At 32.6% G+C, this 18224-nt stretch overlaps 1 protein-coding gene and 1 long non-coding RNA gene across 2 annotated transcripts; both read left to right on the forward strand.

Moving 5' to 3' along the window:
• The first annotated feature begins 3556 nt into the window (after positions 1–3556).
• Positions 3557–7780, forward strand: LOC132634866 (uncharacterized). The gene is made up of 3 exons (XM_060350982.1): positions 3557–4816; positions 6135–6677; positions 7446–7780. The coding sequence occupies exons 1-3, from the start codon at positions 3914–3916 to the stop codon at positions 7542–7544; spliced, it is 1545 nt and encodes a 514-aa protein (XP_060206965.1). The 5' UTR covers positions 3557–3913; the 3' UTR covers positions 7545–7780.
• Positions 4831–5743, forward strand: LOC132634868 (uncharacterized). The gene is made up of 2 exons (XR_009580362.1): positions 4831–5225; positions 5261–5743. It is a non-coding gene; the product is annotated as an uncharacterized LOC132634868 (long non-coding RNA).
• Positions 7781–18224: the final 10444 nt, after the last annotated feature.

Below are 18224 nucleotides of genomic sequence, written 5' to 3' on the forward strand. Positions count from 1 at the left end.
CTGCTGAGCTAATTCTTCAAATCTATCAATATGCCATTTTTAGTTTACTTTTCCTAAAATTACAAATATTAGAGTTCAATATAAAAATAAATAGGTGGTACCTTGTTTGGATAGATATAAACGCAATATGGATTAGTGTGGACGCAAGATTTTCATAAATAGAATTCATCATCTACTATGTACATAATTTTTCTTAGCTTTGTATATACAATGTACTTTTTAAAAAAAATTCAAATGGTTTTTTCCTTCCGCTCTCTAATGACACCTATACTTGCATGTATTTGTATTTTAGGTCCCTCTACTTTATAGAACGTTAGCTAGACACGTATGGTCATTGAAACTGGCCTGGTAAGTATTTTTAGTAGTATCGGGACAGCTTGACGTCTGAATTGGACCAAATACATTTATATATCACGTATAATGAGCATGAATATGAAGTTATGTTTCTAATTACAAAATTAACGAGTATGGCTGGGGCTTCTTAATTAAGTGGAAGAAAATTAATGGAGTAATAACTATGGGGCGTTCGTCGGCATATTAAAGACTAAAGAGTCGACATATTTATTTATTTGTTTACCAAACCCAAAGGTCTCTAAATTATGTGATGCCTTTTGTTTTGCTGTAAATACAAGGCAAAACGTTAATTAATTGTTCACACGTAAAACCCCGTCAATCACTCTTACAAAGCACGGCAGTCTTGATGCATGAATTAGTATACACTTATTTATTGATAGAATTTAATTTGGGACTTCTAATTAATCTTTCCACTCTTTATTTAAACGTCTCGTATTCAATTTTTTTTTATATGAACAAAAACATATGGCTCAATACCTTCCATAAAATTTTATTTAGACATTCGAACTACGATTTGTTTCAATTGAGTAACTGAATACATGATAAATTATTTTTATTAGACACTTTAATTTAAATTTTGAATTTATGTTGCGCGTATCCTAAAGTGCTCATACGTAGTAATTAAACCACTTAAAATATGTAACCTTCTTTGATTATGCACATTAACTCCGCTAGGCTGTAAAAACCTCATAATTGTTCCAATTGAGGTTGGTGTTATAATTAAGGGAGATGACATATTTTATTTGGTTAACGTAATCACCTAATATACATTTGAGAACACGTGTAAAAAAAAAAAAATGCATCGTAAGTATCTAATAAAAAAGCTTAATTATGTGTTCAAGTGCTCAATTGAAACAAACGATAATTCAAATGTCTAAATATAATTTACTGACAAGCTTAAGGGGTCATTAGTAAGATATGATTCCTTTCAGTGGGCATTTTTTTTTTCTCTCTCTAATACAAATATTGAACATCAGGGCAGGAAATAAAACAAGTCTAACAGGTTTAGAGGTAAAATGTCCAACTAGGTATAGTTTTCTTCTCATAATTATTCCAACTTAAAGAAGTATAGTATGCATGATAGTAAGTTGGGTTGGTCTGAAATACTATAAAATTTACTATTTATTGATAATTGATAATAATTATAATACATACGGATTTAGCAGAAATACCAATTTTGCTTTTTAGTATGATTTTACTCTATTATCCTAGATTCACTATTTTCCCTAAATAAGTATCACCACTTTTAACATTTATATATACTTTAACCATATGGAAATTTCTCAAAGGAATATTTAAACTGGAAATGACCTATTAATCCAACAAAATCTCTATTTAAATAAAGTTTATTCCGACATTTAGCAGGTTCATAGATTTATTTTATTCGCAGGCACATAGATTTAAATCCCACCGACACGAATAGCCAATACTAAATAATGCCACGTCTTTTTTCCCCTGAATTTATTAATTGGACGACACGCGTCTACTAGGTGAAACAGTGTTGAAACTTTCTCTTTCTGAACACACTCACTGTGTGTGAGAGAGAAATTAAATTGATACCGACCCGACAAAAAGGTACTACACCCTTTTTTAAAATAATTGATAATAATAATACTTTCTTCATCATTTTTACGTTGTACATTTATAATTATCCAGTTTACTATTTCATATTTATTTTATCCTTATTATTTCTTCTAAATTAAAAAGAGTATTCACTTAGCCATTTGCATATCTCTTAAAAAAATACTAACTCCTAGATAAAAATATAAATAATTTGACTAAACTACCATTAATTAAATATATATTGGAATTTGATCACATAACACTTAATAGGGGTAAATCTGGAAAAAAATATGATTAATTCTTTATTGATTTGATAAGTGAACACACTTTTTGACCCAACAAAAAAGACTAAGTGGACACTCTCTTTGATCCGGATGGAGTATTAATTATTAGGCGAGTTCAACGAATTTTTAGTGTTACACAACTTTTAAAATATGTTTTATTAATTTTAATCAGTGGATGACTTAGTAATAATTAGGAGTGATATAATAAAATTGTCATTCTATTTATGACTCCTTAAGAAGTGTGTCAAGTCAATACATGATAAGTAAAAATAAGTAATAATTTTTCTAGCATCCCATTTCTCATTTTGGTGAAAATAGGAGTCGTGAATTATGGGGCCAAAAAGATTAGTAGAAAAACATAGTACGAAAAAGAGTGATAGTGAGTTATGATTCATGGGTGGTGAATTGAGTCCTTTTAATGATTTTGGAAAACAAGCTAACTTGCATATATATTTTGATTAATTTTATAGACTATATGCTACTTTTAGCAATATAAATGTTAGATAATTTTGTTCACAAAAACTTTGATATGAGAAGATATCACATACTAATATTTATTAAAGGCATCGAGATTAATTTATAATATGCGGTTTAACACAGTTTAGTTATGTTCTAGGTGGACTTCCAAATACCCTAGTCATGGTTTACTAATGAGTCATAGGTTAATTTAGTATTGCAAAGTAAACGAGAACTTAAAATCAATTGAATGAAAAATCGTGTCGAAAGAGTTTATAGTAGGAGTATTACATAAGAAAAGGTTTTTGAGAAGATACAAAGTTTCTTAAGATGAATGCAGATCTAGTAAGCGAAAAAAAATGATGAAATCAAAATATTGACATAAACGACACTAAAGTTGAGATTAAATTAATTACATTCATAAGAAAAAGATAAAACTTTAGATAATCTATCTAATTTAGTAAAGTAGTCCCTCCTAAACAATCTAGAATTGAAATCATACTTCATATATTAATTGCGAAATTGCTATAAATAGAGCTTTTCATATAGTTTAAATTTAAGATATGTACTACCAAAGGATGTGCTGCAATGGATGAGGCTGTTCCTTCCTCAACCTGTTTGAGGGCTGGATATAAAACATTTTTTTAGTAGGGAACACTTTCTCGAATAGGGCCTGCGCTGCGCGAATCCAGATATAGTTGGATTCCAATGTAGATACCGGACATAGGTAAAAAAATTAAAATATGTGAGTTTTATCAGATTAAAAAATTTAGAAGTTTATGTCTAAACATATTATTCCAAAGATATATTTCTTACTGATTTTATTCCTACTTTAAACTATTTTTTAGAAGTATTATGTTTAAGGAAAAAAAACAATTACTAAAAAGATGACACTTAAAGCTAAAGGACTCTCCTTTTTATCTCTCCCTCTTAGCAGTATAAGCTGAGAGAGAAAGCACAAACAGGCCGGTCTCTTCTTGTTCTTGTTCTTGAATCTTGATAACAGCAATTCCCCAATGCATGTAGTTTACCTTTTTTACTGAAACTATCAGCCCTTATCTCTTTACTACTTTCTTCATTAATAATAATTCTGAAATTTCTTCTACATATTCACACACCCTTTTCTATCTTTTACCAGATCCACCACTCACCTTCTCAAAATTCTCAAAAAAAAAAAAAAAAAAAAGGGTTCCCAACTTGGGTTCTTGAAAAATTCTTTTTCTTTTTTTGTGTGTTGGGGTTTTTTGTTAAGTAAAATGAAAGTGACCCAGAAAGAAAAAGATTCAGAAAAAATTATCTGGGATCAGATGAGAAGTGTTTCCGGGTCACAAAATCGGGTTTTACCTAAGCTTATGGTATTTCTTATCCTTTTTGTTTCAGCTACTTACGTTATTTACACTTTAAAACTCGTTTCATCTAAATCTTGCAACAATGAAGATGTCTTAACTCGGAGCAGATTATTCCTTCACTCATCTGAAATAATCAAGAACATCTCAAGTAAACTGAGTAACCCGACCCGTTTCGAAGAAAAACCCGAAGAAAAGGAGGAAAAAACCGGGTTGGAGCATATAGTTTTTGGCATTGCTGCATCAGCAAAGTTATGGGGAAAAAGAAAGGAATATATAAAGTTATGGTGGAAAAAAGATCAAGAAATGAGAGGTATTGTTTGGTTAGATAAACCTGTGAAAATAATCACAGGTGACCGGGAAGTGCTGCCCGAGATCAAGATCTCGGGCGACACTTCCCGGTTTGCGTATCGCAACCGGCAAGGGCACCGGTCAGCGATACGCATATCGAGGATTGTTTCGGAGACATTAAGGTTAGGGAATATGGATAATGTAAGGTGGTTTGTAATGGGAGATGATGATACTGTATTTGTTACTGATAATTTAGTGAGGATATTGAATAAGTATGATCATAATCAGTATTATTATATTGGTAGTTCAAGTGAGAGTCATTTGCAGAATATTTATTTTAGTTATAGTATGGCTTATGGAGGTGGTGGATTTGCTATTAGTTATCCATTAGCTAAAGCACTTGAGAAAATGCAAGATAAATGTATTCAAAGGTATCCTGGACTTTATGGTTCTGATGATAGAATGCAAGCTTGTATGGCTGAACTTGGTGTTCCACTCACCAAAGAACTTGGTTTTCACCAGGTTAGTAAGTTTTTTTTTTTAATTTAATTTTGGTTTTTATTTGTTTATGTAGATGCTTTATGTTTTTTGATGTTTCTGCCGACAATGCAATTGGTTAGTTGTGCTCCGTTTCAATTTGTTTGTTTTAGTTTGACTTGGCACACGGTTTAAGAAAATAAAAGAAGAATTTTGAATCTTGTGATCTTAAATTAAAGACTTGTCACCTAGGATGTTTTAGGGTAAGGAGTTACTAAATATAGAAAGTGACATTTTTTTGAAACAAATTAAAAAGGGAAGTAACACAACCAAGCGGAAACAGAGGGAATAACAATTTAAGTTTGAATTTCCTATTTTAGTTTATAGCCACACAAATGTCTATCTAGACCACAAGGTTCATAAGTCGTCCTTTCATTCTTAAAGTCCATGCCCAGTCAAACACTTTCATTTAAGTTGGGACGGAGGGAGTACCATTTTCACAATGCAATGTTCTCTATGCACATATCTGACAACATCTCAGTATTTCACATGCTGGTTTTGTAAATTTGGTAACCATTGTTGAGTTCTTTTAGCTGAATTTTCAAATTGGTAGTTGGGGTTCTCTTAATGAGTATTAAAACACATCACATGTGTATCTGCTTACTGTAAGTCACAAGAGGAGTCTGGTGACTCTGCAAATTCTGTGACAAGTCAAAGAATTAATTCACATGTGTGCCAAACTCATAGAAGAAGAAAGCAAGAGTGGTAATAGAAGCATGTACACTTCTATACTACTTAAAGATGACTTTTTTATGTTAAAGAAAAAGGACAAAAGGCTCCTTTAATACGCAGATTGAACTAAATCTGCTTCCCTGGGAAAATATGGTTGTTTGTATTGTTTTTCCTCGGAAAAATATTGCTTTTTCTTAATTGAGTGTGTGGTGAAAGATTAGATTATTAGATCAATTGCCGGATTCTGCATAGAATGTCCTACTTGGTTCGTCTATATTTGTCTTTGTAAGCAGAAAGACCTTATAATCTGTGTGTTCTTGCTTATCAGTCTCTGAATTGTGCAACTGCGAAATTTATAGCGTTTTACTGATTTTACTGCATAATGGAAAATGCTGGTGAAAAAGTATTTCCACACTGTACTTTATAATTTGTTAGTCATTTTAATAAGGGAAATTGACATAAACTGCATTTTTTTTTGTATATAATGTATAATATACATACTTTATACATGATAGTGTGTATATTTTGTGTATTTGGCTAGAAAATGTAATTATTTTGGCCGACAGCCAGATGTGTAATTTGCCCTTTTAATAAAGGCCTATCTGATTATGACTTCTTGGTAATGGTGTAGTACGATGTGTATGGGAACTTATTCGGTCTGCTAGCATCACATCCAATAGCGCCATTGGTAACATTGCACCATCTTGATGTGGTGGAGCCCATCTTTCCCAATGTGACTCGAGTGCAAGCTCTACGACGTCTTACAGTTCCAATGAAGCTCGACTCGGCTGGCCTTATGCAACAATCCATTTGCTATGATAAAGCTAACAGTTGGACCGTATCAGTATCATGGGGATTTGCAGTTCAAATATTCCGTGGAGTGTTGTCCCCTCGTGAAATAGAAATGCCATCGAGAACTTTCCTGAATTGGTATAAAAGAGCAGATTACACTGCATATGCTTTTAATACGAGGCCTGTTGCCAGGAACCCATGTCAGAAACCTTTTGTGTTTTATTTGTCAAGTGCCAAAATGAGTCCTTATAGCAATCAAACAGTGAGCCAGTATACTCGTCATCGTGTTCCTCATCCAGCATGCAAGTGGAAGGTGGCTGACCCGGCTCAAGTTGATCGTGTTCAGGTTTTTAAGAAGCCTGACCCACATCTATGGGATCGGGTAAGTTCCTTCTTTTTTAATTAGCTTATTTTTGCTTCATAAACATCGAAGATGTATGTAATTGTAGCATCTTTCAATTGTGTTCTTGACTGGGCATAGGGGTGGCAAAATTCGCCCACAAAAACATGGCCTGCCCAACTCACCCAAGTTTGGGCTGGTCATTGAGTCGCCTATTTTATTAGCTCAGCTCATTTCAGCCCATCAAACATCGGGCTGATATGTAACCCAAATTGACCCGTGATAAATCTTGGCTAATTTTTTAACATACATTCTTTTTACAATATGTTATATATAGCCACTTGTGGGATTACACAGCGTATGTTGTTATATATAGCCATAATAAAGAAGAACAATTAGTTATATTAGGTACTTAAAAATTATAAAAGAACAAAGAAAGAAATTAAAACTTAGTAAGAATTGGGCGGGTTGGGTTATGACCTGCTTTTTAGCCCATTTCAGCCCAAGTAATTTTTGGGCGCGTTATTTTATTAACTCTGCCCATTTGACCCGCCCAAATTCAGCCCACCCTACCCATTTGACACCCCTAGCTGGGCATACATGTTCTTAGCATGATATCGGATAGGAAAAAGGGTATATTCCTGTAAAAGGTTGATTTGAACTAGTACTTATCAAAACAAAGAAGAAAAAAGATGGTACATTTATCTTAATAGCTAACTAAACAACAGAATGGGAGCATGCTAAGGCCCTTGCATGGAGTATTTCTTTTTTCTCTACATATAATGATCGGTCTGTTTTGATATTTGACAGTCTCCAAGGAGGAACTGTTGCAGAGTCTTTAGCTCAAAGGGAAAAAGCATGGTGGTGGATGTAGGTGTATGTAGGGAAGGTGAGGTTGCTGAAGTATGACGATGTATAACTCTCGAGCTTTTCCTCTCCTTGTATCGTCTCTCAATTGATTCTCGAATGTATTTCTTCATTTGTTGAATTTACGTGAAATTTTCTTGGATTCATCCAAGTGTCTTTCACTTATGGCCACTACATTTAGATGAGCTAATGTAAAATATCCCAGATATACATTAGGTATCCTTATATGACGATTACTGTAGCATAGTTTTTTCAGTAACTTTGATCTTTATCTCCCTTTCTGGGTTCCCAAAAGTCTCCTGAGTTTAATTTTCTGCAATTTAAATTGGAGGACTCATTTTTGTTCCTTCCACTAGGGTCTTATCTTTTTTGGTTAGTTTATTTGCTTCTACGGCATGGGAGACGACAACTCCTCTTGAAGATTCTAAGGTATTTTATATTCATGTGCTGTTTAATTTCTTCAAGCAATGCTTAGGGAACAAGTACTTTTCAGCATAATATATGCTATAAAACATGCTCGGTATATATGTTCCTCGGGCTCTTCAAAAGTACTGCTAGGTGTGTGTTGGATCCTTCAAAAGCTAATGCATATTTGGAGGATCCGACTCGGGCGCTGAAAATGTCCGAACAATATACCTAAAAATGAAGGTATATCTTGTGTTATGCGACGTGATAAAGAAGGTATGTAAGATGATGCTAATTTCTATGTTGAGACTTTGATTATGAAGCACTTGCAAATTGGAAAATGTTAAATTATTCTACAAGAAGCTTCTATATATAGTGCTTCCTCCTCTGTCTTCACTAGTTTTCAAAGGGAACTACAAGCTAGTATACTATATCAACATTTTATTTTATGATTAAACATTTCTATATCTTACTGGTTCCTTTCCACAAGGGTACTTATATATATATAAAATTATTGTGTTTGTATCTATCATGAGTTTGTCAAATATGCTTGGACTTTGCAATGTTGGACCCTAGTCCCTTTGGACAACATTTGTCAAAGACAGTTCTTGGTCCTCATCTGTTACATCAATGATTTGGTTTTTTTTAATAATAGAATGTGGAGCATAGTGTTTAGTAAAATAATGAATATTTGTGTCTCCATCAAGAGAAGTGGATCTTGAATTCATTATTCAGCAACAAAAGAAGTATGTGGGGACACTTACCTACTCTTGACCCTAGTTTGAATTATGGCCTCTTAATTACTGGCTCCTTTTGGTACAGTATGTATTAATTTTGTTGAAGAAAGTATTGCTCTGCTTTGAAAAATATCTTAATTGTCAAAGGCAGTGGAAGAAATGCCATTGACATCCTATTCAGACTTGGATCCAGTAAAAGTGTGGTGATTATTTTGTTGACTGGAATAGTTTGCGAAAATGAAAAAATGGTTCCTTTATCTTTGGTAGTTTGTTCAAAACAGTGCCTTAAGTATTACTTGAGCAGTTTTGGCCCTTTAAGTTATCAAAAGTGAGCACCTCTGGTCCTTTATGTTTGCAAAAAGTGAGCACTTTTAGACTCCATCAGATATTTATCATACTCTGGTTGGTAACTTTAACCGGGAATGTGAAAAAAATTTAACCAGGTACCAGAAGTTTACATCAAAATCATACAAACCACCACACAAAAAAAGACACTAGACACAAATAAATAGATAAAAAAAAGCACTAATTTTGCTTAAGAAGTACTCCGAAATAGATTAAGAATAACATAAATTTTAAGAGTTGTACTTTGAAATGTGAAAATGTGAATTTTTGCTAAATTCAGTGATCAAAGGTGTTCACTTTTGACAAATCTAAAAGATTCAGACTAAAATGCTCAGGGATACTTATATTAAGAGATTATTTTGAACTTACTACTAGAGATAAGTATAGTGGCATTATCAATAAAAAATGTATTAGGTAAATTGGCATATACTGAAAGCTAGTGATCTGTTTTAGGTTGAATTAGTGGCAAAGGAACGTGGGGTATGTGTTTTTGTCACTTAACTTGGAGAGTGACAACTGTAGCTGCAAAACACAACACAGGGGCATGATTCCAATTTCCATGTGCTAGGAAATTAATTGTGCGGCCCAGGTTTCAACCACTCTTATTTCTTTATGTTAATTAAAGCAACATTTGACTTTGTCTATTCTCCACATAGTTCCCTAGCTAGGATTATTAAATCTTTTTGCTTGTCAATGTTGTTGGTAATGGTCTTGTTGGATCGAAATTTGATTATTAGTCTCGCTGAGTTCCTTAGTTATTTTCCGAGAGAGAACGAAAAGAATGATATCGTTTAATATTTGAAAATTCGCTTAAATATTTGTATCTTATTTTAGATCATAAATATTTAATTTCACATAGTAACTTCTTTTACGACTCTTGACTTAGACTAGGGCTCTTTATATATCTCGATTACCTCGGTATTTGAGAGTCCACCTTAGCATGCTAAGTTCATGTTGATAATGTGGATTTGGTAAATCCTTCAACCTTGCAAAATGGCGCAATGATCACAGTTTAAGAAAAAAGAAAATGTATCACATAATAATGAATGAATGAATAACTCATACGAATATTTAGACGCATCTAGTACAGTTCTTTTATACATACCTGTTTTAACAGTGAGAAAAGAAGAGGTTTGAATAAGTGATTACATTAGAATAGGAAGAAGGCATCGGCCATCTTCAGTTGTCGAGGGTTCTTTGTTCTGTCTGTCTCTTTTTCTTGGCTGAAGTTGGTAAATAGTCACTTTTAACAGCTACTATCAAATAATAGTAATCGTCTTAACTACTCTTTTATATGAAAAGATTTGAATAAAATGACCTCCAACTAAAAACTCCTGGAAACACGATTGGAATTCGGAGAATTGACAAGTACAACCGAAGGAGCAATTCACGGGCTTCAAAAATTTGCTCGAGTTTCAAACCCGATGAATCTTTTCTTGATATGAACCTTTGTAAGCTCAAAATATAAGGAACGATTCATGGGATTCAATCATTCATAAGTTCTTCTGTGTTTTATGTAGGGCTAAACTTATTCAAATTTTATTTTCGCATTGAAGTGTGGCGATTTAATGGTTACTACATTTCAAACCATGCCTAAAATTCACAGCATATCCCAAAATTGAGTATTCTACCTAATTCTTACCCTTTTTTTTCTTTCTTCTGGACAATGCAATAATTGAGGTTGAAAATCACTATTATGAAATAACGGCCTACTGTTCGAGGACATCTCGCACTCACATTTCTAAATAATAAATAAAAGTGTGGGTTTTTCGTCACATCATGGTGTTTCCGTAAATAAAATCAAAAGTGAGGGCATCTTTCTAAACCTTCCACGTGTTGCTTTTGGACCAATCCGCCTAAAACTTTTACTGTAGCTATTTTCTTTGTAAATTTTGACAGCAAATTCATTTCACTCTTTCTTTCTCTCCATGCTTCTTTTTGGGTGAGTTCTTGATCTTCTTTCTTTCTCTTTCCTTTTAATTCACTATTTTCTTCTATTTTTTTTCCTGTGTATTTTATGTTATTGATTTTTGGTATTCTTTTTGGATTTAAGCAATGCCTTTTCAGTTTCTTTGCTACAAAGAAGCATGGAATTTATATCTCCTTGGCTTTTTTCAACCATGCATGTATTAATTTATCGTGGAGGACACTCTCTAAACTATTCGCTATTCGAGCAGCTATTATATGATTTGCAGCTTTTAGCTTCTCTTTTGCCCATTAGAAAGCAGATCTGAACCTCAATATTTCAATTGATCCTTCTAGATGTTGTTTGATGGAAATCATTTTCATTTCTTGTAAACTTAGCTCATAGAAAGGCATCAATGAAAAATGGAAAATAGAGACCGATGATGAAGAAGAAACGGCCAAATCCAGTTCTACCTCTCAAATAGAACGCGTATTTGCAAGAAGAGAAGTAAAAGGATTGAAACTAAAGTACCAAAATGCCCATAAGATATAGTCGTATTTCAGAAGTACCCTTCGTCAACTCTACTATTGACGTATTTAAAAGTCAAATCACTCTTCAACACAACCTTTATGGCGGGGCTCTGTCTATTCTATGATTCGATATTCTATATTCAATATGTTCAAATAGAAATAACAATGCAGTCTTGAACATTTGCCAGCCAGGAGAATTTGAAATAGTTAAGGAAGGAATCACGAAAATTACATCTCATTTATTTGTAACTGAAATCCTTGTTATGCAGATCAGTTGGATATAGATTTTGCATGTGGTTCTGGTTCGCTTTGCTTTTGTGCTGTTGAAAAGTGCTTGTGCTTTTGTGTAATTTTAAAGTAGTGTACTTGCACAATGATAGCTTAGTAAAGTAGCATGTAGTTTATCATAACACTATCAAAACCTGTAATAAGAGGGTATCCTACGGTTGAGGTATTCTTTTAGCCGTGAGCTTGACACGTATAGTAGGTCTATCTAAAGGTGGCAACCGGTTCAGGTTAACCGGTTTTAACCGGTAACCGGACCGGCTAAACCGGAACCGGTTAAACCGGTTAACCGTGTAATAGTTTACCGGTCCGGTTCCGATATTTTGGAAACCGGAACCGGACCGGTTTAACCGGTGAAAATTAAAAAAAAATTAAAAAATAAATAAATAAATAAATAATAATAATAATAATAAAAAAATAATAATATATATATATAATATATCTAAGTATATATAGTATATAAATATATATAGTATATATATTAAGTATATATAGCATATAGTATATAAGTATATATAGTATATAGTATATAAATATATATAGTAAGTATATATAGTATATAAATATATATAGTATATATATTAAGTATATATAGCATATAGTATATAAGTATATATAGTATATATAGTATATAAGTAAGTATATATAGTATATAGTACATATATATAAGTATATATAGTATATAAATATATATAGTATATATAGTATATAGTATATAAGTATATATAGTATAGTATATAAATATATATACTATATATATTAAGTTATACATATATATAAGTATATAAGTATAGTATATATATTGAGTTATACCTATATATAAGTATATTGTACATATATATACATATATATAGTATATATATTAAGTTATACATATATATGTATACGAAAAACACTATTCTGTATTGCTGACTTGCTATTAGCCTGTTAGTCAGTAAATATTTAAACTTTAATTATAAAGTTGTATAACATATGTAAATATACCTACAATATACTAATAAATACTATAATATATATATATATATATATATATAATACAAAAAACAAAAAAAAAAAGGTTTTCACCACTTAAAACCGGACCGGTTCCGGTTTGGAATTTCAAACCGGTAAACCGGAACCGGCCGGTTTCCTAACCGGTTACCGGTTGGAACCGGTTGCCACCTTTAGGTCTATCACATTTCATTGGTCGGTCACGTCGTGTCCAGCAGTTGAAAAACTTAACCAATATATTTTGCAGTCATGAAAGAAGGAATCATGAGTATATCAATGTCACAACTTTGATATTGAGAATACATTGAGACTTGAGAGCATCGAGTGAAGACTGGCAGAAATTTTTTAATTTGCTGTTGAGTTGCTGTTTATGAGAACATCAATTCTCCACTTGATGAATTTAATTTCTCCATATGATGCAAATGCACTTTGGCCCTTGCAAGGCTAAGTGATAGAGTTTGAGCTTTTATGTGTCTATCTTCGCTGATTCTCAGGTAGAGATACTGGATCTCATAGTTTGTTGTTTCATATTTGCTAATTGTTGACTCAGAAGAAGGTTATTTTCTTCATCTCTAAATCAATTGTTTTTGCCTAAACTAAAAAACTATTTCTGTATCGAGCTCGACTATTTTAAGTTTGTCAAATCGTGAAAAGCTTTTGGTAATTTTCTTCTTGAGTTTTGAGGCAAGAGTAATTATTAGTGTCTCTTATTTCTGATATGTCTTCTCTATGCGTGTATGTACATACTATGCAATATTTTGTACATATTACCACAACAGCCTTACTATTAAAATTGTGGATCTTGACGTATTCTTGCAATAAGTTAAGCACAATCGATTAATCTCTTTAAGTTTCGGCAAATATAATTAACAATACCAAAATTTTATTTCAAATGGAGTAGTTAGAAACGTTTTGAGTACTGCGCTAAGTGTATTTATTTTTTATTTTATTGAACATTCTTTTGGTGGATGATAGCTGATGCCCTGATCTCAACGGGTCTTGATAAGTTGGGATATAAGTTTGTCAATATGGGTATGTCTTTGACTCGATATAATTTAGAGGTAGTGTGTGAATCTCTTAATATACTCGATTTCTAAAATTTTACTTTAGCTCTTCTATATGTAGATGAGACTACAGGTACACAAGAAGCCACAACTCATATGCTAGATCCACCTCTGCATTTGATTCTGTTTTTTGCAGCTACCTTTCCTTAGTTATAAACATTAAAGAAACCAACAGCTACTAAAACCATGTATATGAACACTTATCTTTCTAGATGATTGCTGGTAGGGTGTTCATGGGTTGGTTTGGGTCGATTTTGCGTTAAAACTAAAACCAAACCAATCTAGTCGGGTTTTAAAATTATTAAAACCAAACCAAATCAAATATAATACATATCCATCGGTTTGAGTCGGTTTTTAAGAAAATTAACAATATTTCTCTCTTTCATGTTTTTTTCCTACAATTAGGAGAGAATTTTCTATTCTTTTCCAACTTAAAATCCGTTATTACCCTTTTATTGTGATAGCCGTAGTTTCTTGCATTATGGAGAAAATGTGTTAGGATTTATGATTTTAATTAAGTGAATAAAGTTTATAAAAAATACAAAAAATAAATCTAGGTAAATCTCATACAGTTGTTTCTTTGAATAAATGGGTTTGAATTCATGGATTTCTTTCTTAAAATCGACTTAAGGTATAAGTGGCCTATTAGAGATAAAAAAAAATTGCGTATAAAGTAAATAAATTATTTATAAAAATTAATATATTTTATATATATAATTATAAAAATCATGTATAAAATTTGTCGGTTCGGTTCGATTTTTTTCTTCAGTTTGCTTTTAGTAAAATCAAAGTCAAAACAAATATTATCAGTTTTTAAAAATTCAAAAACCAAGCTAAACATAACTCAAGTAAATATCGGTTTATTATCGGTTTGATTTTGGTTTTCGGTTTGGATCGGTTTTTAACCAAACCATGAACACCCCTAATTGCCGAGATGAACCTCAACGTGACGACCGTGTACTTTTGTCTCAACTGAAAACTGTGTTCAGTTCTCCTTCAGTTTAATTTTGTTCGATATTTTCCTTATTAATTTTCTTTGCTTATGAAATCCAAATTCAAGGGAAATTTTGCACCTTCAAAAGTTCACATCCCTTCTGGGATTAAAGCTCTAGCTGACTATGTTCACAATAAAAAGTTAAGCTAGGAATCACTCTGATGCTAACTTAATCTTGCACATGAAATTCATTTTTAAAAGATATCCTTGATCTAGAAATTCACCATTTAAGGTTTCTGCAAGTATTGCAGCAAGAAACTGCCTGGTTCACTTGGTCACAAGATGCAAAAGCTTTTGCTATACATTAAGGACAACAAGCCAACAATTATATCTAATCCACCACTAATAAGGGAAAATCTAACAAAACCATTTCTTATTCTAATTATGTTAAATTGCAAGGGTTATTATAGCATGCTTTCCATTTTTCCTTTTAGCAAACTACACATGTTTCTTGTATGTTGCAGTTTGCATTCTAAAATCATTCACTTACCATTCTCTGTCTTAGTTACAAGTTGGATTTCTAGTCTCTAGAAAGCATCATGTGCACTCATGTAACTCATTTTTCTTCAAATTATTAACCTCAGCTTCCTTTCTTAGACAAATAGATCTACCTACAATTTATCAAATTCTACATATTGCATTCTACCCATTGATATTAACTTATCTGATCTTTTATCTTCGCAATGCACTATCTTTTTAGCTTCTTCTCCTTTACAATATTTGCTGACATAAGTGTGAAGGTATAATTTATTTAGTTGATGCAGATGTTTCATAAACTGTAGATAAAATATATTGGATAGTTTACTGGACGATTTTATAAACCCCTCATTAACTTCAAATCATTATATGTATATATTTCGGCGGACAATTTTCCCCTCTTCAAAGAGAAGGTCATCTCTGATCCATTAATTTTATGTTCTTGTGATGTCATATGTTCATCAGTTTAAATTAGGGATATATTTGTACAAAAGCATAATAGTGAGATTCCAACCAAAATAGGTGTCCTAATGAAGGTCAGAGGCATCGAGATTATTGCATTGGTGAAAGCAGTACACACATTTGACATTGACGTGGGTGGGATGCACACAGTCATTGCACTTGTTTTCAGGAAGGATATTGTAGTCGATTGAAGAGATGACATTTTCGGAAGACTACATAGATCGAAGTATTATGGTGAGGTGTTAGAGAATTGTTACGGGAGGAATCAAGCTAATGGAAAATTAGGGAAATATAGAGGCTATATATTCTGTTAAAGGGTTGCGGGAGATTAGGGAAATGTACAGGATACATTTAGAGAAGGGAAAAAAGAATAAAATATTAATATCATTTTGATTTCTTTGTAGCATGTGTGACTAATTATCAATAAAAAAAAACGGAAAAGGGCCAAATATACCCCTGTACTATTGAAAAAGGGTTAAATATACCCTTCGTTATATTTTGGGTCTAAATATACCCCTACTGTTATACTTTGAGATCAAATATACCCCTCCTCCGTTAAAATTGTCCAAAGTGAACATCAAATCTGACATGGCACCACGTGGCTTGCCACCTCACCGCCCAACTCATTTACCCCCCTCTTCCCCTTCTTCACCCACCGTTATCATCTCCTCTCCCTTCACAACCACCGCCACCATTAGTACCACCATCTCCACCTTCACTCCCTCTAAGAAAACTTAATCCTAATTGATTAAATAAGTTTTGTATCTGTCTCTGTACAAAACTTCTCCAACCTTCACTTCTCTGTAACAGTAATTCCCATTTTTTCAAAAACAAATGCCGAATTACAGAGCTATTAAATTGAATTGAGATTTTCACAAAACACAATTAATAGAAGAAATGAAAAACAAACTTGTTACTACGGACTCTCTGCTCTTCAATCACACTCTCATGCTCAGTATCAGATCCTTCAACATTCCAGTCAAGGTGGGGTTCTTGTTTTTGCCTTGTCAATACTATATTTGGGGTTTATTGAAATTGTTTGTGGGCTTAAAGTTGGAATATCAGTCGCCTGAGTTCGTTAGGGTTTTCTTTAATCAATTAGGATTAAGTTTTGTATTAATACATTTACTTATGCTCCTTTTTCTTAGAGGGAGTGAAGGTGGAGATGGTGGTACTAATGGTGGTGATGGTTGTGAAGGGAGAGGAGATGGTAATGGTGGGTGAAGAAGGGGAAAGAGGGGTAAATGAGTTGGGTGGTGACGTGGCATGCCACGTGGTGTCACGTCATCGAGTTGTTAGTGACATGTCAGATTTGGTGTCCACCTTGAATAATTTTAACGGAGGAAGGATATATTTGATCTCAAAGTCTAACAACAGGGGTATATTTAGACCCAAAGTATAACGAAGGGTATACTTGACCCTTTTTCAATAGTACAGGGGTATATTTGGCCCTTTTCCGATAAAACAAAAACCCTACCACATAGTGCTAGTTCACATAATTATATTATTGACATTATTTATCTTAGTAAGGATTTGTTTAAGTTAATAAGATATTATCCATGTGTTTGCAATACAATTTGTTGGATGTTGTTGTATAATATGTTATTTATTAATATGAAGAGTTGAGTAGTTTAATTCAAAATTCTAAAATATTTCTACTATAAGAAGTAGGGAATTTTCCTTTATGTATAGTTATTTTTAAATTTATGGCCTACAAACTTCAATATTAGCAAAGCGAAAGTAAAATCATAAATTTCATTATTTCTTAAAAAATTTGGAGCATTAAATTTTTAGGGGACTAAATCAAAGATTTCAGTAGCCTCTTGAGCCACCCAAATCACAGTAGGCTTAAACTTCATTATTACTCACTAATTTCTAACCATAAACATCAAATAAACCTCAAAATCCGGCAAAACCGAAGCATCAAAGTGCAGCTAATAAGATACACATCAATTACTGAAAAATCACAATATGCTTAACTTTCATTATTACTAATTTCTAACCCTAAACATCGAGTGAGCCTCAAAATTAATCGTGCATAACTGAAACATCAAAGTGGAGCTGATAAGATAAACACCAACTAAATTCATCAACGAATTAATTCAAGTAAGAATTACCCTTCCAATTGTTGGATATATATTGATGAACTTAGGACGAATCATAACTTCAAAACTGATTGTAAAAATTAAAACATATTCATCAGTAGAAATGTTACCAAAAAATCATCGTCGTCGTAAATCGCAGATTGGTGAATTAAAGTTGATTCTAGAGGGTAAAGTTATATGCTTAGCGACGTAGGCATTTTTTACTTCTCCCTAGGAGCTCCCCCTTTTCGCTCCCACAGTGACTCGTATCAACAACTTTTGAGTTGTAGGTGGAGGGTGCTTACCATTTGAGCAACTCCTCTTGTTAATTGAATACATTTTCTCTCTCTCTCTTTTGTAATTTTTTAAAATAATTTTCATTTGGGATTAGTTAAATCGATTTTTTTTAAAAAAAAAAAAATCAATGTAGGGAGAATTAGTCA

The sequence above is a fragment of the Lycium barbarum genome, chromosome 4, assembly GCF_019175385.1.
Source record: "Lycium barbarum isolate Lr01 chromosome 4, ASM1917538v2, whole genome shotgun sequence".
NCBI lineage: Eukaryota > Viridiplantae > Streptophyta > Magnoliopsida > Solanales > Solanaceae > Lycium > Lycium barbarum.

Bases quoted from the DNA above. Each gene is read 5' to 3' on its own strand.
- LOC132634866 (XM_060350982.1), top strand. From the start codon at position 3,914: ATGAAAGTGACCCAGAAAGAAAAAGATTCAGAAAAAATTATCTGGGAT. The intron at 4,817-6,134 runs GTTAGTAAGTTT...GTAATGGTGTAG, and splicing joins AAGAACTTGGTTTTCACCAG to TACGATGTGTATGGGAACTT. The intron at 6,678-7,445 runs GTAAGTTCCTTC...GATATTTGACAG, and splicing joins ACCCACATCTATGGGATCGG to TCTCCAAGGAGGAACTGTTG.